This window comes from Nyctereutes procyonoides, unplaced genomic scaffold, assembly GCF_905146905.1.
Source record: "Nyctereutes procyonoides isolate TBG_1078 unplaced genomic scaffold, NYPRO_anot_genome, whole genome shotgun sequence".
Classification (NCBI taxonomy): Eukaryota; Metazoa; Chordata; class Mammalia; order Carnivora; family Canidae; genus Nyctereutes; species Nyctereutes procyonoides.
The window spans coordinates 17912472-17940393 of NW_026575052.1; the positions used below are offsets into that span (position 1 = coordinate 17912472).

The 27922-nt window shown below is 35.9% G+C and overlaps 1 protein-coding gene across 1 annotated transcript in view; it reads right to left on the bottom strand.

Moving 5' to 3' along the window:
- Positions 1–27922, bottom strand: part of ITFG1 (integrin alpha FG-GAP repeat containing 1) — a 286036-nt gene that overhangs the window by 65417 nt on the left and 192697 nt on the right. The window contains exons 11-12 of the mRNA XM_055332316.1: positions 25879–26029; positions 23349–23457 (exon numbers count right to left, since the gene is read on the bottom strand). Coding sequence (XP_055188291.1) covers positions 23349–23457; positions 25879–26029 — 260 coding nt within the window. The remainder of the gene's footprint in view (positions 1–23348; positions 23458–25878; positions 26030–27922) is intronic.

Below are 27922 nucleotides of genomic sequence, written 5' to 3' on the forward strand. Positions count from 1 at the left end.
TAGATTTTAACTCAATGTAAAAAATTACATTTGGCAAGGACACAAATAATATAAAGAACTCTTGTCTTTTAATAATAGAAAGACAACCCAATTAAAAAATGGGCAAAGGATCTGAATAGGCATTTCTCCAAAGAAGATATAGAGATATACAAAGCTCATGAAAAGATGCTCAGCATCATTAATAAACCAAAACCACAATGCAGTGCACATTTGCAATATCCAAGAGGTGGAAGTAACCCAAATAAATGTCCAAAAGATGAATGGAAGTAAATAAAATGTGGTATATACATACAATGGAACATTATTTGGCTTTAAAAAAGAAATCCTGTCACATACCACAACATGGATGAACCTTGAGGACATGATGTTAAGTGAAACAAGCCAGTCACAAAAAGACAAATACTATATGATTCCATTTATATAAGGTGTTTAAAGTAGTCACATTTCTAGAAACAAAAAGTAGAATGGTGGTTCCCAGGGGTTAAGGTGAGGAGAAGAGGGGCAGTTGTTAAAAGGGTAAAGAGTTTCAGATTTGGAGATCTGTTTTACAACAATGTGAATATACTTAACATTGCCCACTGCACATTTAAAAATGGTTAAGATGGTAGAAAACAAAACAAAATGAAATAAACTCTCAACATACCATCCACACCCATTAAGATGGGTACAATCAAAAAGTCGGGTAATAACCAATGTTGGTGAGGATACAGAGAAATGGGATTCCTCACACATTTCTGGTGGGGACATAAATAGTTCAGCTGGTTTGGAAAACAATCTAGCAATTCCTTAAAAGGATTAACACAGAGTTTCCATTTAACTCAGCAGTTCCATTCCTATGTATATCTCAAGAAATATTAAAATAGAGAAATTAAAATATATGTCCATATGAAAGCTTGTACGTTAATGTTCATGGTGGTTTATTTGTAATAGCCAAAATTCATCAACTGATGGATGAACAAGATGTGGTATATTCATATAACGGAATATTATTTGGCAATTAAAAGGAATATAGTATTGGTAATGCTACATGAATGGTCTTGAAAACATGGTAAGTGAAGAAGTCAGTCACAAAAGACCACACTTTATATAATTCCATTTGTAGGAAATACGGCATAGGCAAATATATGGACACAGGAAGTAATGGTGGCCTAGTGCTAGGGTGGGATGGGGCGGGGATAGTGGATTTAAGGTGATGACTAAAGGGCATAGGGTCTCTATTTATTTATTTATTTATTTATTTATTTATTATTTATTTTATTTATTTATTTATTTATATTTTTAAAAGATTTTATTTACTTATTCATGACAGACACAGACAGACAGAGAGAGGCAGAGACACAGGCAGAGGGAGAAGTAGGCTCCATGCAGGGAGCCCGACGTGGGACTCGATCCTGGGTCTCCAGGATCACACCCCGGGCCGAAGGTGGCGTTAAACCAACTGGGCTACCAGGCTGCCTGGGCATGGGGTTTCTTTTAGGGTAACAAACATTTCTAAAATGGATTGTGGTGATTGCACAATTCTGTGAATATACTCAAAGCCACTGAAGTGGGTGAATGGTATGTGAATTATATCTCAAAGCTGTTACAATACTGAAAAGACATAAAAATTTAAAAACTAGGGGCAGCTATGTGGCTCAGTGGTTGAGCAGATGTGTCGGCCTTTGGCTCAGGTCATGATTCGGGGGTCCTGGGATTGAGTCCTGCATCAGGCTCCCTGTGGGGAGGCCTGCTTCTCTCTCTGCCTTTGTCTCTGCCTCTCTCTCTCTGTATCTGTCATGGATATAATAAATAAACTCTTAAAAAAAAGAAAAACTAATGTTTCAGCAAAGCACTCTTTAAAAGAGCTCACTAAAAAAAAAATAAATAAAAGAGCTCACAAAAAAATGATAAGGGGGTAAACGCCCTTTTATTTTTTATTTTTATTTATTATTATTATTTTTAATAATAAATTTATTTTTTTATTGGTGTTCAATTTGCCAACATACAGAATAACACCCAGTGCTCATCCTGTCAAGCGCCCCCCTCAGTGCCTGTCACCCATTCACCCCCACCCCCTGCTCCTCCCCTTCCACCACCCCTAGTTCGTTTCCCAGAGTTAGGAGTCTTCCATGTTCTATCTCCCTCTCTGATATTTCCTACCCATTTCTTCTCCCTTCCCTTCTATTCCCTTTCACTATTATTTATATTCCCCAAATGAATGAGAACATATAATGTAAACATCATTTTAAACATACATTACAAAGCCATACCATTGGTCATATACAAAGACCTTCTAGGTATGTGTTCAAAGATGATGATCCAATAGAAAACAAAGGATATCAAGAAGCAATATCCAGAAGAGAAGATGTAAATAATCAAAGCCATAAACGAAAACACTCAACCTCACCAGTCAGGGGAAAAAAAAATCATTTTATACCTAATAGGCGAAAATTAAAAGACCAAGTAAAATATCTGTAGGAAAAACAATAAAATCAAAGATAAATGACAAACTAGGAAAAATATTTACAACACATATAACAAAGGATTAACTTCCCTAATATATACTACAGTGCATTTATAAATAAGATAATGAAAAAGGACAAGGATGGTTTGTAAAAATAAAAATACAAATGACTCTTAGACCTATGAAAAGATACTGAATTTATTTAGTATAAGAAAAATGCAAAATAACATAGACAATAAGTTCCTTTCACTTACATGACTGGCAAAAATCAAAGAGTTTAATAACGCATTGGTTGGTGAGGGTGTTAGGAAATACATAGTATTATATACTGTAGATGAAAGTGTAAATTGATACAATTTCTATGAAGGGACATCTGTTAAAATAAAAACTTATAAAGTTCAAAACTAGGCAGAATTAATCTGTGGTGCTGGAAATTAAAATAGTTACTTTTAGGCAAAGTGGTTTAGTAACTAATAGAGCAGCATGAGGAAGCTTCTGGTTGCTGGTTATATGTATAATTACATGGTATGTTTTATTTTGTGAAAATTTACAGGCCTATGTACTTAGATATACTTTTCTGTATGTATTTTCAATAATTATTTATTTAAAACATTCACTTTTTTAAAAAAATTTTTATTTACTTGCCAGAGCACAAGTAAGGGAAGTAACAGGCAGAAGAAGAGGGAGAAGCAGACTCCCCACTGAGCATAGAGCCTGATGTGGAACTCGATCCTAGGATCCTGGGATCGTGATTTGAGCTGAAGGCAAATGCTTAACTGACTGGGCCACCAAGGCACCCCTCACATATTGTTTTTTTAATAATTCCATTTTTGGAAATTTATCCTATAGGATGTTCTCTGTGCATCATTTACAATAATAAGGGACTGAGATAGCCTGATTTCTATTTTAAAATAACTCATTAAATTATGTTGTAGCCATACTATGTGATACTATTCAGTAGTTAAAATATTGAGGCAGCTCTAGATTATATTGCTGTGGTACAGTCTCTAAGATATCTTGTTAAGTGGAGAAAGCAAAGCTAGAACAACCATTTATGTAAAATAGAAGTATATACATAAACTATCTTGGAGAGACACAAAGTTGTCTTTGGGAAAGGAATTGCACCACTGGGAGACAGGTGAAAGGGAGATGACTATTCACCATATACTCTTGTACTTTTTTTTTCTTCATATTTGCACGTATTACTTACCTTAAAAAACCAAATTTATTACCGAAATAAAAATTTAGACCTCTCAGATATGAGAGATATTTAGATATGCTAAATTGGATAATGTCATATGCTCGTGGGTATATAAATACCTGTATCTTTTGGGAATGGTAATTTGGTATTACCTATTAACATTAAAAGCACAGCCCTTCAACTTACTGATTTCATGTCTGTGAAATAATGGAAACTACCTACATATCCATACCCATATACTGGGTAAATTTTGGAACATGTACAGTATTATGGAATGACATGGAGTTATTAAAGAATGAAGGACATTCGGACTCTTTCCATATCCTGGCTATTGTGGACATTGTTGCTATAAACATTAGGATGCATGTGTTCCTTTGAATCACTATGTTTGTATCCTTTGGATAAAAAAAAAAAAGAATGACATCTTGCCATTTGCAATGACATGGATGGAACTAGAAGGTATTATGCTAAGTGAAGTAAGTCAGAGAAAGACAAACACCATATGATTTCATTCATATGTGGAATTTAAGATATGAAACATGAACATAGGGGAAGGGAAGGAAAAATTAAAAAAAGACAATTATCAGAGAGGGAGACAAACTATAAGAGACTCTTAACTCTAGGAAACAAACTGAGGGTTTGCTGGGGGAGGATGGTGGAGGGATGGGGTAATTGGGTGATGGGCATTAAGGAGGGCATTTGATACAATGAGCACTGGGTGTTATAAGCAACTGATGAATCACTAAATTCTACCTCTGAAACAACTACTACTACTACTACTACTACTACTACTACTACTACTACTACTTACTAAAACAGCTGCTCCTTCATTCTCCCCAAACTCCCAATTAAGAATGAAGGAGACCAATACGTGCTCACTTGAAAGAGTGTTTATACCCTTTTGCTGAGAAAAAAAAAAAAAAAAGAAAAACAAGATGCAGGTAAACATGTTTAGTAAGATTCTATTTACAAATTATGTGTTGGATGAATCTCACAGACATAATGCTGAGTGAAGAAACCAGAGGCAGGGCACCTGGGTGACTCAGTGGTTGAGCATTTGCCTTTGGCCCAAGTAGTGATCCTGGGGTCCTGGGATCACGCTTCACATCAGGCTCCTCACAGGGAACCTGTTCTTCTCTCTGCCTCTCTCTGTGTCTCTCATGCATAAATAAATAAAATCTTAAAAAAAAAAAAAAAAAAAAGAAACCAGAGGCAAAGACTACAGTTCTGTATGCTTGCTTTTTATATGACATTCAAAAAAGGGAAAAATGAATCTGTGGTGACTGAGATCAGTCGGATAGATCTCAGTCAGAACAGTGGATACACTTTTGCGGGGAGTACTGCCTGGGTTGGGAGACCTTCTGTGGTACTGCAAATATTTTATCTTGATCTGAGTGGGCTGTAAGGGGGTATACCTATGTAAAATTTCACTAAGCTGTAGACTTTTACCATTTTTCGTAACCCCATTTCTCCCATAAGCTTACAACAGTGTATTATTTTATTTTTTAAAGATTATATATAAAATATATATAAAGATTACATAATCTCTTATATAAACTAACTTCTCTCTCTCTCTCTCTCTCTCTCTCTCTCTCTCTCTCTCTCTCTCTTCTCTCTCGTCTATTGGTTTTGTTTCTCTGGAGAACCCAGACTAATAATACAGTAAGTTTCTGTTTTTATTGGTCATTGACAATCTCTTCTCTTTGCCATATCTGTCCACTCATCAATGGATACTATCAATATTCTCCCTGAAGGTGATTTAATTTCTACTTCTTACTATCTGCTCATTCTCTATTCCTATCAACATGGCCTTCTACCTGAAATGCTGTGCCACTATCCATTTTGATTGTTACACCTTTTTGGAACTTCTTGCCTATCATTTTCACAGAAACCTTCTTTGATCTTAATAATCTTATAGAACATATAATTCAAATATAAAGCAGTTTTCACTGGTTTTTAGCTATAGTACATGCATATATCTTCCTCTTTCAAGTAGACAGATTCCTGTTAGCAATAAATACTAGTTACATAAATGGATAGATCTTTACTGAATAAAACTGAGTAGTAGTAAAAAGCCAAGACAATAATGCACTTTGTGGAAGAACATACTATGTATGGTGACTCAAAGTGCTAATAAACAGATCTATTTCCAAAACCACCTTCAAACACACACACACATATTTGAGATATAATTCACATTTTGAGATAGGATTCACTCATTTATAGTGTTCTATTCAGTAGTTTTTAGTGTATTCCCAGAGCTGTACAATCATTACCACAATCACTCTTCATCACTTCTAAAAAGAAACCCTGTATCCTTTAGCTATCATGCTCCAGTCCTCCTATTCCCACCCTCAGTCCAAAGCAACCACCATAATCTTCTTTGTCTACATACTTTTCTGATACTTTTCTGAATATTTTGAGGATATTATAGAAGAAATTCAAAAATGTAGAGAAGAAAATAAAAGCCACTTGTGATCCAACCATCCAGATATCGTTACCAATTTGTTGTAAGATATCACACTGTCATAGACTAAATGTGTCTCCACAAAGTCCTTATGTTGAAGTTCTAATGTCTCGTGCTACCATATTTGGAGATGGAGCCTCTCTGGAAAAAATGTTAAATGAGTTTATAAGGCGGCATCTGAGTGGTTCAGATGGGTAAGCACCTGCCTTTGCTCAGGTCATAATCCCAGGTCCTGGAATTGAGCCCCACATTGGACTCTCTGCTCAGAGGAAAGCCGGCTTCTCCCTCCCCTTCTGGCTGCTGCTGTCCCTGCTTGTACTCTTTCCCTCTGTGTGTGTGTGTGTCACATAAATAAAAGTTTTTTTAAAAAATAAAAGAGTTCATAAGGGTGAAGTACTAATCTGATGGATTAGTGTTCTTATAAGAAGAGACATGAGAGAGCTTACTCTCTCTCACTCACTGCACGTACAAAGTGGAGATCATGTGAGCACCCAAGAAGATGGAGGCCACCTATAAGCCAAGAGGCCTCACAATGAAACCTACTTTGCTGGCACCTTTATCTTGGAATTCCCAGTCTCTAGACTACGAGAACCAAATTTCTGTTGTTTAAGCTGCCCAGCCTGTATATGACACTTTGTTATGGAAGCCTGAGATTAACATACAAATAAAAAAATTTACATATGTGAAATCATGCTACACATAATTTTGTGATCTTTTTGGTTAACATAATCCAGTCTTTTCCTACATTATTAAATATGTTTCTATCACATAACTTCAGTATTCCACTGCATGTATGGATAAATATATGCATAAAAATACATACCCATTCTTATTAGGACATTTAGGTTCTCCACTCTATAGCCCATCTTTTTCTCCTCTTATAAATACCACCGGAAAGATGATCTTTACAGACATGGTACATTATACACAAATCTCTGGCAAATCTCTGATAATTTTCTTGGGATAACTGTATAGAATTAGAATTCTTTCTGGGTTTAATCTTAAAGTTTTTGGTGTGTACAGTGAAATCATCCTTCAGTAAGGTAATCAAGCATCTTTTTAGTAAACATTCATTGATCTTCTGGTAAGTGCCAAACTCTGAACAGGAATTTGCTTTCATATATGCTCTTGCTCACAGAAAGATTGTGAGTTACCTTTAGTTGCTCCCCTGCCCCCAACTTTCTTTTTTTAGAAAAGGAAACTGAAGCTTGGGCTAGTATATCCACTCAAGGTCACAAAACAAATGGAGCTCTTATGAAAGAACATGTGGCCACTAGTCAGTAACTCATTTAAAAAACACATTATCCTACTTTTACAGGAGATGGAAAAATCGATGAACCAGTAGATTATTTTATTTTCTGTATAGGATAAATTGTCTGTGTCTTGGTTAGCATAGTTGAGAGTATTTACTCAAAATTATATAATACTATGTTTCATTTTGTATAGAGCAAGCCAAAACCTGGGTTCCTGTATCTATTTTCGTTTTTTACAAGATCTCCTCTGTCAAACTTGAAGTTTGATACCATAGCAATAGGATCAAGATACATATCACACATATATATTATACATACATATGTCTTATAAAAGGAGATGTCTACATAATACAGATAGAATATGCATTTCCTTGTTTTTACAGGCATAATATAAGAAGAAGAAATGGTAATAATCCTTGAGCCTAATCAATACTCTGGTTGATAATATTATTTAGTTAGGAATTCAGGACTCCTAAACACTGTTTTAAAGGCTAACCTATTCTTAGCCTGAAATTATTACTTCATCTACAGAACAACTTGACTTTTTTCCAGTGACATCGACCTAATAACTGCAGCAGGTATGGCAGACTTAGACTGTATGGTTTCTGGGCTCTACTAGCTCTATATATGTGACACGAAGCAGAAAAAAAAAATGTCTTTAGCTAGTTTCAGTAATTATACTGCTTTCTCAAAGTAGAATTTTACTTTTAGCTTTGGCTTTACCACTAAGTCCTTTTGTTTTCCCTTTAGATTTCCAATCAGAAAAAAGGGACACGCCTACTCACATACACACTTTTATCTTCTCCTCTTGAGTTAATAAAATAATAGTTTAAAAAAGTCTGAAAAGCATTAGGTTTCTTCAAATGTGCAGGCTGTATTAGGAAAAATTTTATTTTTATTTCTCTACTATATTTTTCTGTATAAAATGTGACAGACTCATCAATTCAGTTTAAACTATAGCTTATTAAAATTACACACAACTGCAAAAAGAAAGGGAGAACTGAATTGAATGCTGCTGAGAAACACAATATAGCATATGCTTTATGCTTGTGTTAGTAGTTCATCTTATTAATAAGGGTTTGTTTTTTTAGTATATCAGATTAATTATACCAAGTTTACAGGTCATGAATGTTCGTCAACAATAAATCCGAAAGCGACTATTTGATACTAAGACTGGCTAAAATCCATAATATCAGCTCCTTTCAGGCACCCTATTCATACAGTACAAGAAATTTCATCAAGTGTGTGAGCCAGAGTAAAATGTGGGTGTGGGCAAAATAATTCACTTCTTTGTTTCACAGTTTTAGAAAAATCTTTAAAATAATATGGTTGGATAAAATCATTTATAAGGTTTATAAAAACTCCCATATCCTATGATTCCAAACTGGGTTTTATCTTGCTAGTAGATAGTTTCAGGTGCTGACCACTCTGCCCCAGCACAGAAGAAGTGGTCTGGTTTTAAAGAGTGCTTTAAGTTTGTTCACGTATGTCAGAAATGCAGAGCAAAACCAGGAATATAACTTATTTTATAATCTAATTTTCTGCCTTCTCTTTCCCTAATATGCAAGATTATAGTATTTTAAAAAGTTATACATTCTAATGTGTTTCCACTAAAAGTGATCATATGTAGGTACTATTATATGAGACAATCCATGTAAAACACTTGGTGGAGGGCCTGGTACATGATAAACAACAAATATTAGCTACTGTAGCTTTTTTTTTTAATGAATCGATTCTGTAATTCTGGATTATAGTATTTAGAAGTATCAGTTTTTACTGCCACAGCTTCTTTCGGTATGCCTGAAACTTTGGTAACCACCAGAAGCTAGCAGAGAATGCTCAGGGCTCATAATATTTATATCTAATAAGTGGCAAAGGGCATAACTTTTTAAAAATACCTTTCCAGATTTTCCAAATGTTTTATAATTGGCTGCCTTATTTGTAATCAGAAAATAAGTGTTAAGTCAAAACTTTACCACTAAAAAAGGATAATGCCTTAAAATTCTCTTACATAATCAAGGAAATAAAAGGGAGGACTCTGATGGTGTTTTTACAAATGTCACCCAGAAATTATAATTTTAAGACTCCATAATGTCAAGCTTAAGAACAAGTAAAAAGTACCAGTAATCTATTAATCCAATGTAAGAATGTAATTTCCCCAGTGACATCAGAATAAAAACTCCATCTACTGTGCTTTAGTCAGGGGAAAAAAAACCCCAACAAACCAAAAATCTACTCCTAAATGCTTCAAAGCATAATTTATTATCATTTCAGCAAAAGCTCACTTCCTAGAAGGGAGACAGTTATACTGTTTATGTAAAACTATACTGTTTTAAGTAAAACAGTATTGTTCTTAAGCAAGTGTAACAATTGGGAAGGTGTGCTAAAATAAAGAGCCATTATGAAAAATGAAATTTCACAGGGCAGATACTGGTATACAATTCCAGCCTTCCACTATTTGTGTTTTTCACTACTGTGAGCCTGTTGAAGTATCTGTGCTGCTCATTTTAAGTGTCAATAAATGGTTTCCTACTAACCAGCTGATCTTTGCTAAACCAGTCTAATTTTTAGAAGTTTACGAATTTTATCCATTTCATAAACTTTTGTAAATTACTAGTATGTATTTCTGACCATATTACAAAATCCTATATAGATTTATTGTAACATTTAATAATACCTTTTTAAATAAACTGTTTTAAAAAGTAATTTATAATACCCTTAGACTTTTAAAACTATAGTTGTTATAAAAAGATTAATGGAATTTGGAAGATAGCTTATTCACAGAATTAAATGAAAACCTGTAATTAAAATACTTAATGAGCTATTTGAAATACTGGATACTAGTAGATTAGTTTAAAACATGACTAATGGGATGTAGAATTCCTAAATTTTCTTTAAAATGACAATGCCTAGGGTCTTTTTTTTTTTCTTCTTCTTTTTTTAAAAGATTTTTTAAAGTATCCTCTCCACCCAATGTGGGGCTTCAACTCACAACCCCAAGACCAAGAGTTGCATGCTCAACAGACTAAGCTAGCTAGGTGCCCTGACAATGCTTAGGATCTTAAGATTTCATGTTAAAACACATTATATGTTATAGCTCATGTATTCTTAAAGATATTTAAAGTATAGCTTTGTGATTCAGTTTATATTAGCTACTTCACACAAATGTCAAAAACAAAAAATAGCAATAATCATGCGTAAGTACTGTAACACTAAACCATGGTGTAGGTTGGGAGAAGGATGAGTAGAATAAAGTCAAAGCTATAAAGGTCAGTACTGTATAATGGTTTTAGTAGCATTTAAAATGAAAAATCCAGTGTTGTGAGGCTCTTCTCTGGGGGAGGGTAGCAAGTCCAGTCTTGCTGGGTCCTTTAAGATTTGGACTTTTAAATCCCAGCCATATGCCAGAGATTAAACACAGGAGAACTGTGTTGCTAAGTGTGCCCATGCCCTGGCACAGACAGGTTGAGGGCGGGGATCTGTAAGAGGCCTCGGCCACAGGAGGGGAGATTGCTCGCTTCTCTGTGGGGGCTTCCTGAGCAGAGGCAGCTGAGAGTTCCCCTCTCTGGGAACGAGAGGGATAGATGATACCATCTTCCATGCCTCCTGCTCTGCCCCGCCCACAAGCATGGTTGGACTTCAGTGAGCAATACAGAGCCCCTAGTGGGCGCTGGAGCCAGTCACACCAACCCAGGTCTCCTGTTGCCCTGCAGGAGCATCACTACTAGGGCAAGTCTGACTGAGCCAACGTGGCAGGCCGCATCTCCTTTAGAGGACCAATACAGCACCCTGTACTCCCCATATGTGTCAAAGATACATGATCATAGAGTGCTCCTAAGGGTCAGCTTCAGCTCTAGGGGAACAGGACCAGGCTTCCCCCCATTTTTTTTCTTTGGAATCAGGCTTATAGTTTCTCATTTTTTGGATCAGGCTTTTTTCTTTCTTTCTTTCTTCTTCTTTCTTTCTTTCTTTCTTTCTTTCTTTCTTTCTTTCTTTCTTTTCCTTCTCAATCAGGTTATAATTTTTTATCTGTTTGCTTTTTTTTGGGTCCATTTTCCTTTTCTCCTTTTTTTGGACCAGGTTTGTGTGTTTCTATTTTAATCAGGCTTATCTGAACAAACAGATCAGAACACACCTACTTAAAGGCCAAAACACGCCCCACTGCAAGCAAAGAGGAACCCTGTAGAGGACTGATGTGGGAAAGAGCAGCCATAACACAGCAGCAGAATGCACACAGCATATACCAGAAACACTTCCTGAAGTTCCTGGGCAGTGCCTTCTTTTTAATACAGCATTACTCTCAGGAGCAGGAAATGTAACAAGCTTTCATAATATTCAAAAGACAGAAATTTAGCCACGATGACAAGATAGAGGAATTCTCCCCCTCCAAAAAAGATCAAGAAGAAAACAAAGACATGGACCTCCTCAAAACAGATATAAGCAATATATCTAAACAAGAATTTAGAACAACAGTTATAAGAATACTAGCCGGGTTTTGAAAAAATGTAGAAGACACCAGAAACTCTTGCTGCAGAGATAAAAGACGTAAAAACTTGTGAGGCTGAAATAAAAAATTCTGTAACTGAGATGCATAACCCACAGGATATAATTACAACAAGATGGGAGAAGCAGAGGAATGAATAGGTGACATGAAGATAAAATTATGGAAAATAATGAACCAGAAAAGGAGAGGAAAAGAAAACTATTAGATCACAAATATAGATTTAGGGAAGTCAGCAATTCCATAAAGTGAAATAATATCTATATCATAGAAGTCCCTTAAGAAGAGTAAGAAAAAAAAAAAAAAGGAAAAAAAAAAAAAGAAGAGTAAGAAAAAGGGGCAGAAGATTTATTTGAACAAAATACAGCTGTGACCTTCCCTAATATGGGGAAGGAAACAAGCATCCAAATTCAAGAAGCACAGAGAACTCCCCTTAAAATGAACAAAAAGACGCAAACACCAATATATATCACAGTGAAACTTGTAAGACACTAAGATAAAGAGAGAATTCTGAAAGCAGTTAGGGATTAAAGATCCTTAACCAAAAAAGGTAGACACATAGGTTTAGCAGCAGACCTACCCACAGAAACTTGGCAGGCCAGAAGAAAGTGGCAATGTGCTAAATGGAAAAAATATGCAACTAAGGCTGTCATTCAGAACAGAAGGAGATAAAGAGCTTCTAAGACAAGCAAAAACTAAGGGAGTTCATGAACACTAAATTAGCTCTGCAAGAAATATCAAAGTGAACCCTTTGAGCAGGAAAGAGAGACCCAAAGCAACAAAGACTAGAAAGGAACAGAGACAATATACGGTAACAGTGACTTTACAGGTAATACAATGCCACTAAATTCATATCTATCAATAATCACTCAGAATGTAAATGGACTCAATGCTCCAATCAAAACACAGAGGGTATCAGAATGGATAAAAAAAAACAAGACCATATGCTTGCTGCTTATAAGAGACTCATTTTAGATCCAAAGATACCTCCAGATTGAAAGTGAGGGGTGGAGAACAATCTATCATGCTAAGGGACATGAAAAGAAAGCTGGAGTAGCCCTCCTTGTATCAGACAAACCAGATTTTAAACCAAAGACTGTAATAAGAGATGAAGAAAGGCATCTTATAATAAAGAGGTGTATCCAATAAGAAGATCTAACAATTGTAATTATTATGCTCCCAATTTGGGAGCAGCCAAATATACAAATCAATTAATAACAAACTTAAAGAAACTCATTGATAACAACCCAATAATAGTAGGAGATTTTAACACTCCACTCGAAGCAACAGACATACTATCTAAGCAGCAAATCAATAAGGAAACAATGGCTTTGAATGATACACTGGACCAGATGCACTTAACAGATATATTCAGAGCATTTCATCCTAAAGCAGCAGAATATACATTCTTTTTGAGTGCATACAGAACACTCTCCAGAATAGATCACTTACTGGATCACAAATCAGACCTCAACTGGTACAAAAAGATCGAGATCATACCATGCATATTTTTAGACCACAATGTAACTAGAAGTCAATCACAAGAAAAAATTTGGAAAGACCACAAATACATGGAGGTTAAACATCCTACTAAGACTGAATGGGGGTCAGCCAGGAAATTAAGGAAGAAATAAAAAAAAATACATAGAAGCAAATGAAAGTGAAAACATAACTGGTCCAAAACCTTTGGGATGCAGCAAAGGCAGTCCTAAGAGGCAAGTATATTGCAATACAGGCCTTCTTCAAGAAGTAAGAAACGTTTCAAATTCACAATCTAACCTTACAACTAACAGAACTGGAAAAAGAACAGTCAATAAAGCCTAAACTGGGGAGAAGGAGGAGGAGGAAGAGGAGGAGGAAGAAGAATAATAAAGGAGGGAAATAATAAAGATTAGAGCAGAAATCAATAGCATAGAAATAAAAAAAAAAAAACCCAACAGAAGAACAGATCAATGAAACTAAGAGCTGGTATACTGAAAGAATTAACAAAATTGATAAACTCCTGGCCAGACTTATTTAAAAAAAATTATTTATTTATTTATTAGAGACATGGAGAGAGAGGCAGAGACACAAGCAGGCTCCTCACAGGAAGCCCTATGCGGGACTCGATCCCAAGACCCCGGGATCATGTCCTGAGCCAAAGGCAGATGCTCAACCTCCTGAGCCAGCCAGGCACCCCTAGCCAGACTTATCAAAAAGAGAAAGGACCCAAATAAATAAGCCCATGAATGAAAGAGGTGAGATCACAACCAACACTGCAAAAATACAAACAATTCTAAGAGAATATCATGAGCAATTATATGCCAACAAATTGGGCAATAAGGAGGAAATGGATAAAATCCTAGAAATATATAAACTACCAAAATTAAAACAGGAAAAAATAGAAAATCTGAACAGACTCATAACCAGCAAAGAAACTGAATCAGTAATACAAATCTCCCAGCAAACAAGAGTCCAGGGCAAGATGGCTTCCCAGGGGAATTCTACTAAACAATTAAAGAATTAATACCTATTCTTCTCAAATTGTTCCAAAAAATAGAAATGGAAGGAAATCTTCCAAACTCATTCTATGAGCCAGCATTACCTTGATTCCAAAAACAAAGACCCCACCAAAAGGAGAATTATAGACGAATGTCCTGACGCAATCATCTCAACAAGATACAAGCTAATCCAATCCAACAATACATTAAAAGGATTATTCGCTACCACCTAGTGGGATTTATTCCTGGGCTGCAGGGGTGGTTCAATATCTGCAAATCAATGTGATACACCACATTAATAAAAGATGGATACGAACCATATGATCCTCTAATAGATTCAGAAAAAGCATTTCACAAAGCACAACATCTTTTCTTGATAAAAACCCTCCACAAGGAGGGCACATGATGAGATGAACACTGGGTGTTATACTACATGTTGGCGAACTGAACTTAAATTAAAAAAAAAAAAAACCCTCCACAAGGTAGGGATAGAGGAAACATTTGAAAACATCAAAAGGCCATGTATGAAAGACCCACAGGTAATACAATGCTCAATGGGGAAAAACTGAGAGCTTTTTCCCTAAGATCTGGAACATAACAGGAACGCTCACTCTCAGCACTGCTGTTCAATATAGTACCAGAAGTCCTAGTCTCAGCAATCAGACAACAAAAGAATTAAAAGGTATTGAAATCATCAAGAAAGAAGTCAAACTTTCATTCTTCGCAGATGATATGATACTCCTTAGAAAACCTGAAAGACTCCACCAAAAAACTGCTATAACTGATACATGAATTTAGCAGAGTCTCATGATATATAATCAACACACGTAAGTCTGTTGCATTTCTATACACCAGTAATGAAGTAACAGAAAGAGAAATCAAAGAATCAATCCTTTTTACGATTGTAGCAAAGCCCATAAAATATCTTGGAATCAACCTAACCAAAGAGGTAGAAGATCTGGAAACTATACAACACTTATGAAAGAAATGAAGACCCAAAGAAATGGAAAATTATTCCATGCTCATGGATTGGAGGGAAAAATATTCTTAAAATGTCTGTACTAACCAAGGCAATCTACACATTCAATGCAAGCCCTATTAAAATAACACCAGCATTTCTCAGAGTTAGAACAAATAATTCTCAAATTTGTAGGGAATGAGAAACACCCCAAATAGCCAAAGCAAATTAAAAGAAAACCAAGCCTGGATGTATCATAATTCTGGTTTTCAAGCTGTATTACAAAGCTGTAATTACCTAGACAGTATGGTACTGGCATAAAAACAGACACATAGATCAATGAAACTGAAGAGACAACCCAGAAATGGACCCATAGCTATATGGTCAACTACTCTTCCACAAAACAGGAATGAATATCCAATGGAAAGAAGAGTCTCTCCAACAATGGGTGTTGGGAAAATTGGACAGCGACATGCAGAATGAAACTGGACATTTTCTTACACCATACATAAAAATAGACTCAAAATGGATGAAAAATCTAAATTTGAGACAGGAATCCATCAAAATCGTATTGGAGAACATAGGCAGCAATTTCTTTGACCTTGGCTGTAGAAACTTCTTACTAGACGTATCTTAGGGGGCAAGGGAAACAACAACATAAGTGAACTATTGGAACTTCACTGAGATAAAAAAAACTTCTGCACAGCAAAGGACAAAAATCAACAAAACTGAAAGGCAATGTAAGGAATGGGAGAAGATATATGCACATGACATCAGATAAAGGGCTAGTATCCAAAACCTATAAAAAATTTATTAAACTCAATATTCAAAAAATAAATCCAGTTAAGAAATGGGCAGAAAACATGAACAGATATTTCTTGAAAGAAGACATACATATGGGTGTAACAGACATTTGAAAAACTGCTCAACATCACTCATCAGGGAAATACAAATCAAAACTACAATGAGATACCATCTTATACCTGTCATAATGGCTAAAAGTCAGTCAGAGAAAGACAAATACCATGTGATTTCACCCATATGTGGGATTTAAGAAACAAAATAGATTGGATATGGGGAAAGGGAAGGAAAAATAAAATGAGATAAAGACAGAGATGGAAGCAAACCACAAGAGACTCTTAACTATAGAGAAGAAACTGAGGGTCAATGGAGGGACGTGGGAGGGGGATGGCTAAAATGGGTGATGTACATTAAGGAGTGTAGTTGTGGTGTGCAGTGGGTGTTGTATTTAAGTAATGAATCACTAAATTCAACTCCTGAAACTAATAGTACATTAAATGTTAAAGAATTTAAATAAAATCTTGGAAGAAGAAAAATGAAAGATCCTTATCTGAATTATAGGTGTCTCCTCGTATTCATTCTCTGAAAATATCTTTTGTTTTGGTTTAAGACATGTGAATATAAGGCAAATACCATAATCAAATATCATATGGGAAATAAAAGCCCCTGTCCCATCTGTTCCTGTCATTCAGACATTATTTAGACACTTTGTGGAAACCTTTTTATGTCTGTTGATTACCTATCTTTAATTACTTTAATTAAAAAAAAACATACACTCATCGAAAAGAACTTAGACACAGAAACTTATAAAGAGTCATCTTTCATGTAATTTTTAAAAAAGATTATTTATTTATTTATTCATGAGAGACACACACAGAGAGAGAGAGAGAGAGGCAGAGACACAGGCAGAGGGAGAAGCAGGCTCCATGCAGGGAGCCTGATGTGGGACTCGATCCTGGATCTCCAGGATCACACCCTGGGCTGAAGGTGGCGCTAAACCGCTGAGCCACTTGGGCTGCCCTCTTTCACATAATTTTGATCCTGTTCTCTACCTGTGCAAACTAATATTAAATGTGGTAGGCATATGTTTTATACACATATACGTTTTTATACATGTATGTACATTTTTATACACCACGTAAAGTTGTTAAAATTTATTCTAAATTCAGAGATGTCTTACCTCTAAAAGCATATTTGATTCTAGGTAAATGTTTAAAAAACTTTTAGTAAATAATTTAAAATGCAAAACATATATTTATCTTTCTTAATCCCTAAATATTACTACAATGATTAAAGAAATCTGAAAATAAGTGTGTGATTAATGGCAGCTATTTGAGGAATTTCTAATGGGTATTAAATAGGTAAATAATATTGAGAGAATAGCCAATTAATGCTGACAAGGTCAGAGAATCAATGGGGCAATGTGGATGGACCCCCTAGCAGACCAGTGAGAAACCTTGAATCTCAGGGTGACGGCTAAAAACAAGGGCAAGCCTGATGGGGCCAAGGGAGCAAGGACGACATGAAGGACTCCTGGAACTGTGTGAAAGATCACACAGGGAACAGATGTGTTTGTCAGTTGGAGGTCCCAGCTAGCTAAGTAAAATGGGGGACTTGCTGGTGCTCCTAGACAGTGTTCTAAATAACCTCAGAGTGTTGCCAAAAACCAACCCTCTGAATCCACATGGTGAAATAACACAAAAAGGCCCAGCAAAGCAGTGAGATCGTGTAATAAGTTGTATCTCCCTGTGATGCCCCTTCTCTTCTTCCCATTGGAAAGCACAACTCTGTTCAGACTTAAGAGAGTCTGATGATTCCTCCACGTTGAGGCCAGAGGAGTAAGTCAGAGACTCCTGTAGTGTCCCTTGCTAGTGATTCTCATAGAGGTGGGTACAGTTCACCACCAAGGCATCAGTTGAGCAGTGTTATCTGAGAACCCTGAAAGCCACCGTCTTGTTCAAATACTTCTTCCACCTCTGGTCAGTTCCCAGCTTTCGAGCCCCAGTGGTTCCCACCCTGACTTAGGCTAGGAAGTCACAGGCTACAGATTCTCAAGAGACTCGTATGTTTTTAAACTTCTTACATGGAATTTTTCCAATTATACAAAATTAGAGATAGAAAGGGCCCCCCTCACACTTCACATAATTTCAGTTGTCAACAACACATGGCCAATCTTGTTACACTTACATTCCACTTCCTACTTCCCTGGATTACTTTAAAGAAACACCTTGAACATGTCATTTCATTTTCACATAGACTGTTGTCTTCATTATTTAATTCTTAAATAAGTTTACTTTTTCCTGAGGAGGACCATTATGTATTTATGTATTCTGTTACCATAGTTATAATTTGTGGTCTACTGTAAGGACAAAAACTGCAATAATCTTAGTAGGACTAATTGTTTTGTTGTTCAGTAGATATTAATCAAAGACCTGCTAAATACCAGACGTTAGTATCAATGGACAGAAGTTACTCAATATGCATATTTGACTTCATACAAAATAAATGTTCTAAAAACTAAATTGACTCATAAAAGAAGCGTGTGTTGCTTTATGAGGAGATGAATTTTATTGCAAGGCATTTAAGCAGAAGCTGGCTGAGATGCTGCATTAGGGTGCACTTGGGCAAGATGCCTTCTGAGGCCTTTCCCATCTCTAAGATTCCCTGATCTTTCTGTAATTTGTGAAAATGTAAATGAATAAAATACCAAGGAAGGATTGAGGATTCTAAATTATATGTAAACATTTTCCACATGGACAATTTCCAAATGACCAATATAAAAAAAATGTGAGACTGGCTTCTGCTTCATACTGAGAAACTGCCTTTTCTCTTTAGTGTTATTATTATTATTATTATTATTATTACTATTATTGCAACTGAGGATCTGAGTTCCATATCAGTGCAGGAAAATTTTATGCCCTGATTTACTTCTATTTCACATGACTGACAACCTTTCCTCTAGGGGAGTCTACAGGTGCACACATGGGAAATAACAGCATCACACACACTCATATTAACTAACAAATTTGGGAGTGTAATACAAAAGCTCAATTATGTTTTTTAAGAGCACAAAACAAATAATTTTAAGTGTAAAAGCAGTTTTAAGGCTTGAATAAAAGAGCTTGTTGAGTGCAGGGTGAACTTGATTTGTCCTAACCGTATACAACTTATCTCTTTCATTGGAATTTTTCCTTACTACTCAATGAGTAACATCTATTCTAGAAAGCATTAATTTTCAATTTATACAGCCATACACATAAACACTTCAAATTCAGATGAACTAAACAATAAGTCTGGTTTTTAGAAAGCTTTAAACTTGAGAAAATAGTTTCTTTGAAGTATACTGGCAAAACTCAAATCAAGGACACAAATCCTATACCTATCTCATTAAACTGAAAAAAAAGTATTTTGAAAGAGAAGTAATAGAATTTGAATTTCAATATAAATTTTTGAAACAAATAATATTTATTCTAGGTTGGAACAAAAAGGTTATTTTTCACAGCATCCCATTAAGGTCATGAGAGATAGCTCCTCTCTTACGTCATGATATTTTTTCTGTACATTTTTGGCTTATAAGACTGGGAAGTTAAGTTAGTTCTTTTTTTTTTTTTAAGATCTTATTTATTTCAGTGAGAGAGAGAAAAAGAGAGAGTAAGAGTGCATGCACAAGAAGGCAGAGAAGGGCAGAGGGAGATGGAGAAACCAGCTCCCCACTGAGCAGGGAGCCTGATGTGGGGCTCAATCCCAGGACCCTGGGATCATGACCTGAACCAAAGGCAGATGCTTAACTGCCTGAGCCACCCAGGTGCCCCAAGTAAGTTACTTTCTAGTCATAGAGAATCCTAAAGATAGGTGGACTTGAGAACTTAAGCAGGCAGGTAACTCACTCACTAAGGCTCAATCTTCTTTTTTCAAGAAATGAACTACTGACTAGCTATAGCTCTGAGATCAGAAAACAGCTAATGGTGGGAATATGTCCTTGATTTGGATTTTCGTATTTTGGTAGAATGCTTCCTAGAAACAGAAAATGGGGTCTGAAGCATCAAATGTTGCCTGGGTACTAGAGGTAATACTTTTAAATTGAGATAGCCAATCCATGCCTTGGAAAGTACCTGGCCATTTGTTTAATATAAATTTCCTGAATGCCTCCTGTATGTCAGCTCCTATGTTAGGCACTGGGGAATCAAAGACAAGTAAGACACAGACATTACTCTCAAGTTGCTTAGACTACCACAGTATACTATAGGAGAAAGATGTTAAGCAAGTGATCTAAGTAAGTCAGTCTAGATTTCAGAGTGCTTCTCAAATATCCTGGAATGGATGGAGTTAGGGGTAAAGAGGAGATTATGTGTTATATATTAAAATCAACGGGGACTAGGAGTGTGCTGTCATTCACAAAGGATGATTCTAATGATCCAAGGGAATAGAATAGATATTTTGAGATGTATGCATTTGTTGAATCTCCGCTTGGCAACCAAAGTTTGCATTAGTCAATGGGTATAATAGACTTATTTACCTGTAGGTGATCAAATTCCAAACTCTTACTTCAACAGTGCTTGTTTCAATTCAGTGAATTGAACCAGGTTATTCTAATTACACATACATTTAGGATTAACAAAAATTTTAAGGATTCTTTGTCTTTCAGATAAAAAGAGGATTAGAGTTGAAAGAAAACTACTTGGAAAAAAATACACCTTAAAGTAGGTATACAGCAAATATACAGCAAAATTTAAATTTTTTTTAAAGCTCTAAATTAGCCAAATCATACCTCCTTCAAAATGGGAAAGGAGAGCATACAATCATATGAATAAAAAGTGTAGAAATGCAGGAGGCCCAGGTGGCTCAGTGGTTTAGCACCGCCTTCAGCCCAGGGCCTGATCCTAGAGACCCAGGATCAAGTCCCACATCAGGCTCCCTGCACGTGGAGCCTGCTTCTCTCTCTGCCTGTGTTTCTGCCTCTCTCTCTCTGTTTCTCATGAATAGATAAATAAAATCCTAAAAAAAAAAAGTCTAGAAATGGGTAAACTCATAATATCCATATTCTTAGACTAGAACAGTAACGAAGATGGGGGTTACCTTTAGTTTACAGTTTTAATATGCTGGTTAGAAAAGACAATTACATTTTCTGTCATTTATAAATATGTGCCATTTCGTTAACAAATGAACTGTCTTGATGGCTGTCTTGGTTCAAGTGTATTAATAGTAATACACAAACACAGTTACCTTCCAAGAACAGTTCATGATAAAATTCAGCAAATTAGAGATAGGGTAAACTTACTTAACACAATACAGAGCATCTACAAAAACCCACAGCTAATAATATCATACTGAAGGGTGAGAGATGGAATTCTTCCCCCAAGATCAGAAACAAGGCAAGGATGTCCCTTGGCATCAATCTTATTCAACATGGCAATGGAAATTTTAGGCAGAACAAGAAGAAAAGAGGTATAGATTGGAAAGAAGAAATAAAACTGTCTCTTTGAAGATAACATAATTGTCTATACAGAAAATCCTATCAAATCTTAAAAGGCCCTCAGGAATCAATAAGTAAGTTGAGCAAGGTTGCAGTATACAAGATTAACACGTAAAAATCAATTGTATTTCTATTTACTAAAAACAAATGCATGGAAACCAAACTTAAAAACACAACATTTGTAATAACTTCAAAGAAAATAAAATATCTAGCCATATACTTAACAAAAAATGTACAGGATCTCGATGTGAACATGGGTGTCAGGTGGAGGAGACAACATGATTGGGAAGAGGTAACAATGAGCAAACCGAAGCCTATCTACTGAGGAAAGTGAGAACTGAGTTTCTCACTGCTAAAGAAGATCTCTATAGACAGAAAGGATTAGAAAGAACACTTGAGGGATCCCTGGGTGGCGCAGCGGTTTGGCGCCTGCCTTTGGCCCAGGGCGCGATCCTGGAGACCCAGGATCGAATCCCACATCGGGCTCCCGGTGCATGGAGCCTGCTTCTCCCTCTGCCTGTGTCTCTGCCTCTCTCTCTCTCTGTGTGTGTGACTATCATAAATAAATAAAAATTTAAAAAAAAAAAAAAAAGAAAGAACACTTGAAATGCTGTGTTGGATTAGAAAAGGAAGTAATGGCATAAATTCATGGTTTTAGAGTAAGTAAATATCTGTATACATATATACACACATAGAGTTAGATGGGTATATTTGTATGTTGTGTTATATAAAGCCATTTCTGTATTTCCTAGCTCTGCCTATTGAGGGAAACCAGAGGAGATGACAACTCAGTAACAATCAAGCACACTGGGAATCTAGAACTTGGTTTTTAAATATCACCCACTACAAAAGGAAAATAGAAACAGAGAGGTCAGATTCAAAAATTAGGGCTAGGGAGGTATAAGATGAACCTGGAATATCTTTCTATCTCAGATAACGTGTTAAAAAGATACAGGAGCCAGCCTGAAGGAGCTCCTACCTGGTTCTACTGGGAATACCTTGAGCATTAAGAGAAATTATTTTTTTTATTGAATGTAATATGAATACATCCATCTACACTAATAAGTGAATACATAAATACATGGGAGAGAAGCAAAAGATCTTCCTTATAGTAGAATGCCAACTAATAAATGTAGAAGGAATGTTGAGAATAGAGAATCACTCTTTGACAACTATCTTAGAGACGGCGATTACAAAGAGGGAAACAATGAACTTAAGATGGACAGACCTGGTGGTCAATAAGATGACCAGAAGGTCAAGATGAACATTATGGTGGTGAGACAGGTCAACTCCATGTGCTTCCTGATATAACAACTGAGAAGTGAAGAGCATCAGTTCTGCCATTCCATGGAGTGAAATTTCTACAGAGAATGTATGATCTGAGTGGAAAAAGAAGAAACAGGGTTATACTACAGAATGAAGCCTGTATTTTAAAAAATTGATAAAGACCTGAAAAAGGAATTCTAGATTGAAGAAGTCTGCAAAGATGTGACCACTAAATGCAGTAGCAATTCCTGATATAGAATCCTGGAACAGGAAAAAAAAAAAAAAAAGAATCCTGGAACAGAAAAAAATCATTATTGGGACAGCTGAAAAATTTGAACAGGGTCTATGTAGAAGATGGCAGTGTTGCAACAAAGTTGATTTCCTGATTTGGAGAGTTATATATATATGTAGGAGTGTCTCTTTATTCTTTGGAAAATTTGCATTGATAGAATACAAAAATTAAATGTTAATAATTGATAATAAAACATATAAAACAAATACTCACCAATGACTTTAACAAAATAAGCATCTGCTTCAAAATTATTTTTTAGTGTATGGATGGCAAAATCATTCTTTGTATATCCTTTACTTAGTACTACAATGTCCAAGATTCCCTGGAAAAAAACATACACAAAAGTTCTAAGAACAAATCAGCAACTGAAAAAATAACGAAAATACCTGCATGTTTATCATATAAATATAAACCTTACTCAACTTGATGTTTAAAATAAAAATACTATTAAAAATATAAAACCTTAAAAGAGAGAGAGAGAGAGGCAAATCAAGAAATAGATTCTTTTCTTTAGAGAACTGATGAGTTACCAGAGCGGAAGTGGGAGGGGTGGGGGAAAGATATGATAGGGATAAAGAGTGCATTTGTCACAAGTATCAAGTGTTGTAAGGAATTGTTGAATTACTAAATCGTACACCTGAAACTAATATTAAGCTGGAATTTACATAAAAACTTAAAAAAACAAAACAAAACCCTAAACCCTCAGAATAGTAAACAATAAACAAAATGAAAAACAAAACAAAACAAAAATCTGTAATTTTAATCTCTGGAGGTAACTGTTATATATTTTCTTTCAGTCATAATTGCAAGAATTTTTACTTTACTTAATTTTATTTATTTATTTATTTATTTATTTATTTATTTATTTATTTATTTATTTTTTATGATAGTCACACAGAGAGAGAGAGAGAGAGAGGCAGAGACACAGGCAGAGGGAGAAGCAGGCTCCATGCACCGGGAGCCCGACGTGGGATTCGATCCTGGGTCTCCAGGATCGCGCCCTGGGCCAAAGGCAGGCGCTAAACCGCTGCGCCACCCAGGGATCCCTATTTATTTTTTTAAAAAGCTTTACTTATTTATTTTAGAGAAAGGGAGAGTGTGCCAGTAAGGGGAGGGGCGTAAGGAGAGGGGGAATCTCAGGCTGACTCCCCACTAAGCTCAGATTCCCACAACCCTCAGGTCATGACCTGAGCCAAAATCAAGAGTTGGAAGCTTGACCAAATGAGCCACCCAGGAGCTCCTACGTGAATTTTTTAAGGCCTATGAAATGGACCACTAAACTGTCTTCAACCATCAGAGAAACAGAGCACCTTTTATCTGTCCTGATAACCATGGCATATTAACATTATTTTTCCCTAAAAAAGAGGGATGTTTTGTTGATTTTATTGGGGAAAAAAGGTATGCTAATTTAAATTTCCATTTTGTTGATTATTTTATTTACTTATTAAAATTGTTTTGAATATACTTGACATATAATACGACATTAGTTTCAGGGCTACAACACAGTGACTCAACTGTATACCTTGTGCTATGCTCACCACAAGGGTAGTCCATTCCACTGATTCTTAATGATATGGATCATTTACCATATTTTTTTAATATATTGGCCACATGTGTTTTTTCTGTAAATTGATTATGTTCTGTTTTTCCAGTGGGACTTTCTGGTGACTTATGTTAGTTTGTATAAACCCTTTTTATATTAAAGATACTATTTGATTCTTTCATATTAAGTTTATTTTCCAGAATATAAATTTCACTTGATAATGTACAGAAATTAAAAACTTTGTAGGGGTTCCTGGGTGGCTCAGGTGGTTAAGCCTCCAACTCTTGATTTTGGCTCAGGTTATGATCTCAGGGTTGTGAGATCTAGCCCCACGTTGGGCTCTGCACTGGCTGTGGAATCTTGCATATAGGATTATCTCTCTCCCTGTCCCTTTGCCCCTCTTCAGTCCTCTTGACTTTTCCCTTACGGTATTTTTGTTAATTACTTTTATGCTTGTTAACTGTTAATAAAAAGTGAAATAACGTGAGATTTGGTAGCAGAAAGAAGAAAACAAGAACCTGGACAATGCATATACTTGAGAATCAGCCTGTTAAAAAAAACAAAACAAAACCAAAAATGGGATTAGGAGGAGACATAAATATCCTGATGGACTTTGAATTTTTAAAAATAATCAGGTTATTTTACAAGGATATATTGTAATATATTAACTCTAGAATTTAACACATTTTTATCACAATGTATTATTTTTCTGAGTGGTAAACTGGCTTTTCACATTAGAACGGAGGAAACCAGAGCCCTGAGGGCCTTTCCTTGTCACCTGGCAACTGAAGACCGAGTCACAGGAATCTCTGGCAATAGATGCTACTTCTAGTTCACAGATTTAAAAGGGAGTACCACATTCATTCTTCTAGGATCTTGTACAGATTAAGAATATGTTGGCTATGCTTTTGTCTACTGATGCACATGCACACTTGCCAGCTTCAGAGCATGAATCTCTTGGGGTTTAATCTAAATAGCACAAAATGAGATAAAGGCGTTTTCATATTTCACTGTACTGATCAGCTAGTAGTGTCAATAAATTTGTTCCCTGTGCCATTTAACATTAAAAGGGGCTTTCTTTAATTAACTCATTTGCTTTCATTATCTCATCTACATTTTCTGGTCAAACAGGGTGAAGCGAAAGCGAGACGAAGTGGATGGCAATTAGACTCCAAATACAGAGGAGAGCTCTGAACTCACATCTTCATAAATGTCAAAGAAGGTGGCAACCATGGCATCTCTGATTTGATTTAGGTCCATGAGCTCCCAGTAGACTCTAAACATACGATGTGCCCCCTCACAGCTTGCATTATTACAAGGAACATTCTCCAGTAAAAAGGCCTGCTGATTGCTGTAAGATAAAGGAAAGGCATTTAGTTAATATAACACATCAGTGCTGTATAGTATCAGCTGTGCTGTATTTCCTAGAATCAAAGAGATGATAAATAGTATATAGTGAACTGATATGAAAAAAACCCCACATTTTATTGATAATTGTACTGTGTCATAAAAAAATTAAATTGTTGGCTATCCTCTGTGAGCCTTTGGCAAAAATTCTCAGGGGCTAGCTTGTTGCTGGCCTCTCTCCTCTTATGTGGAGTTGCCAGGTCCATCCCTTCTTCCTCCCTTGGGTTCTACTACACAGATTTTTCTGCAACTTATTTCTTTACATCAATAAGACAGCATTCATGGGGGAAAGGGATATCACCTGAATAAGGACTTTTGATATCTATTCTGAAAAGTTCCCTCAGAGAAGTTGTGGTTTATATCTCCTAGGAGCAGCCCATCATATTGCTGGTTTCTCCATATGTGCATTTTTTTCAGGGGGTACTCCACAATATGGCTAAGCCATCACTTGTTTCAACACCCTGCTGTTGATAGGTAGTCTTCAATTGTTCTCCATTATAGCATATCACATTTTCACACTCATATAAATGTTATTTTCCCTTGGGAGTTTGTACTAAGATTTCCAAACTCAGTTATCTGGTCTAAGAATATGCATATTTTTTAAAAAGATTTTATTTATTTATTTATTCATGAGAGACACAGAGAGAGAGAAAGGCAGAGACAAAGGCAGAGGGAGAAGCAGGCTCCACACAGGGTGCCTGATGTGGGACTCAATCCCTAGTCTCCAGGATCATGCCCTGGACTGAAGGTGGTGTTAAACCGCTGAGCCACCGAGGCTGCCCAGAATATGCATATTTTAAATGTCCCTTGCTAAAGACAAATGTACCAATGTACCAATGTACAAATGTACCTACCAATTAGTACTTCTAGTAGTATATGAGTATATCCTTCTCCGTATCTTGCCAATATTAGCCTCACTGCTTTTTATGTTTGCCAATTGGGTAGCTTAAAAAATGTACCAATTTGTACTTCTAAAATGTACCAATTTGTACTTCTAGTAGTATATGAGTATATCCTTCTCCGTATCTTGCCAATATTAGCCTCACTGCTTTTTATGTTTGCCAATTGGGTAGCTTAAAATCTTATTCTCCTGAGTGTAAGAGCAGCTAAATCATTGCTTTAAAAAATTTTTTTTAAAAAATGATTTTATTTCTTTATTAGAGAGAGAGAGAGAGTGTGTGTGTAAGTGGGAGGAGGGGCAGAGGGGGAGGGAGAAGAAGAGGGAAAGAATCCCAAGCAGACTCCAAGTACAGGGCTTGATCTCACAGCCCTGAGATCACAACCTAAGCTGAAACCAAGAATACGATGCTTAAACGAGCCACCTAGGAGCCCCTGAGGATTATTTTTGTATTTATCAACTATTTGTGTTTCTTCTGGGAATTGGCACTTAGTATATTTTTAAATTATTAATTTTTAGGACATCTTGGATTGTTAGGGCATTAACACCTTACCTGTTACTTTGATATCATTATTTGTAACATAAGGGCAAAAATAGTATGTTAATTCAAATGGCTGTTGAAAGGATTAAATGAGAAAGTACATGGTAAAGAGTTCTGTAAAGTGCCTGAGACACTGCACAGCATACATTCAATATATGCTGTTATTATTATTATATATGGCTATTGTTATTACTGATATGTTGCAAACATTTTGCTCCAGCCTTTTATTTTGTTTTAAAAATTTATGGTGTTCTTCACGGAAAAGTTTATAATATCATATAGTCATTTATATCAATATTTTTCTTCATGGAAATGTGAGAAATGTTAAAGTGAGTCCATCATGTTGATGGAAAATGAAACCAAATGAAAACTACATTTACACAAAGGAATGAAGAACA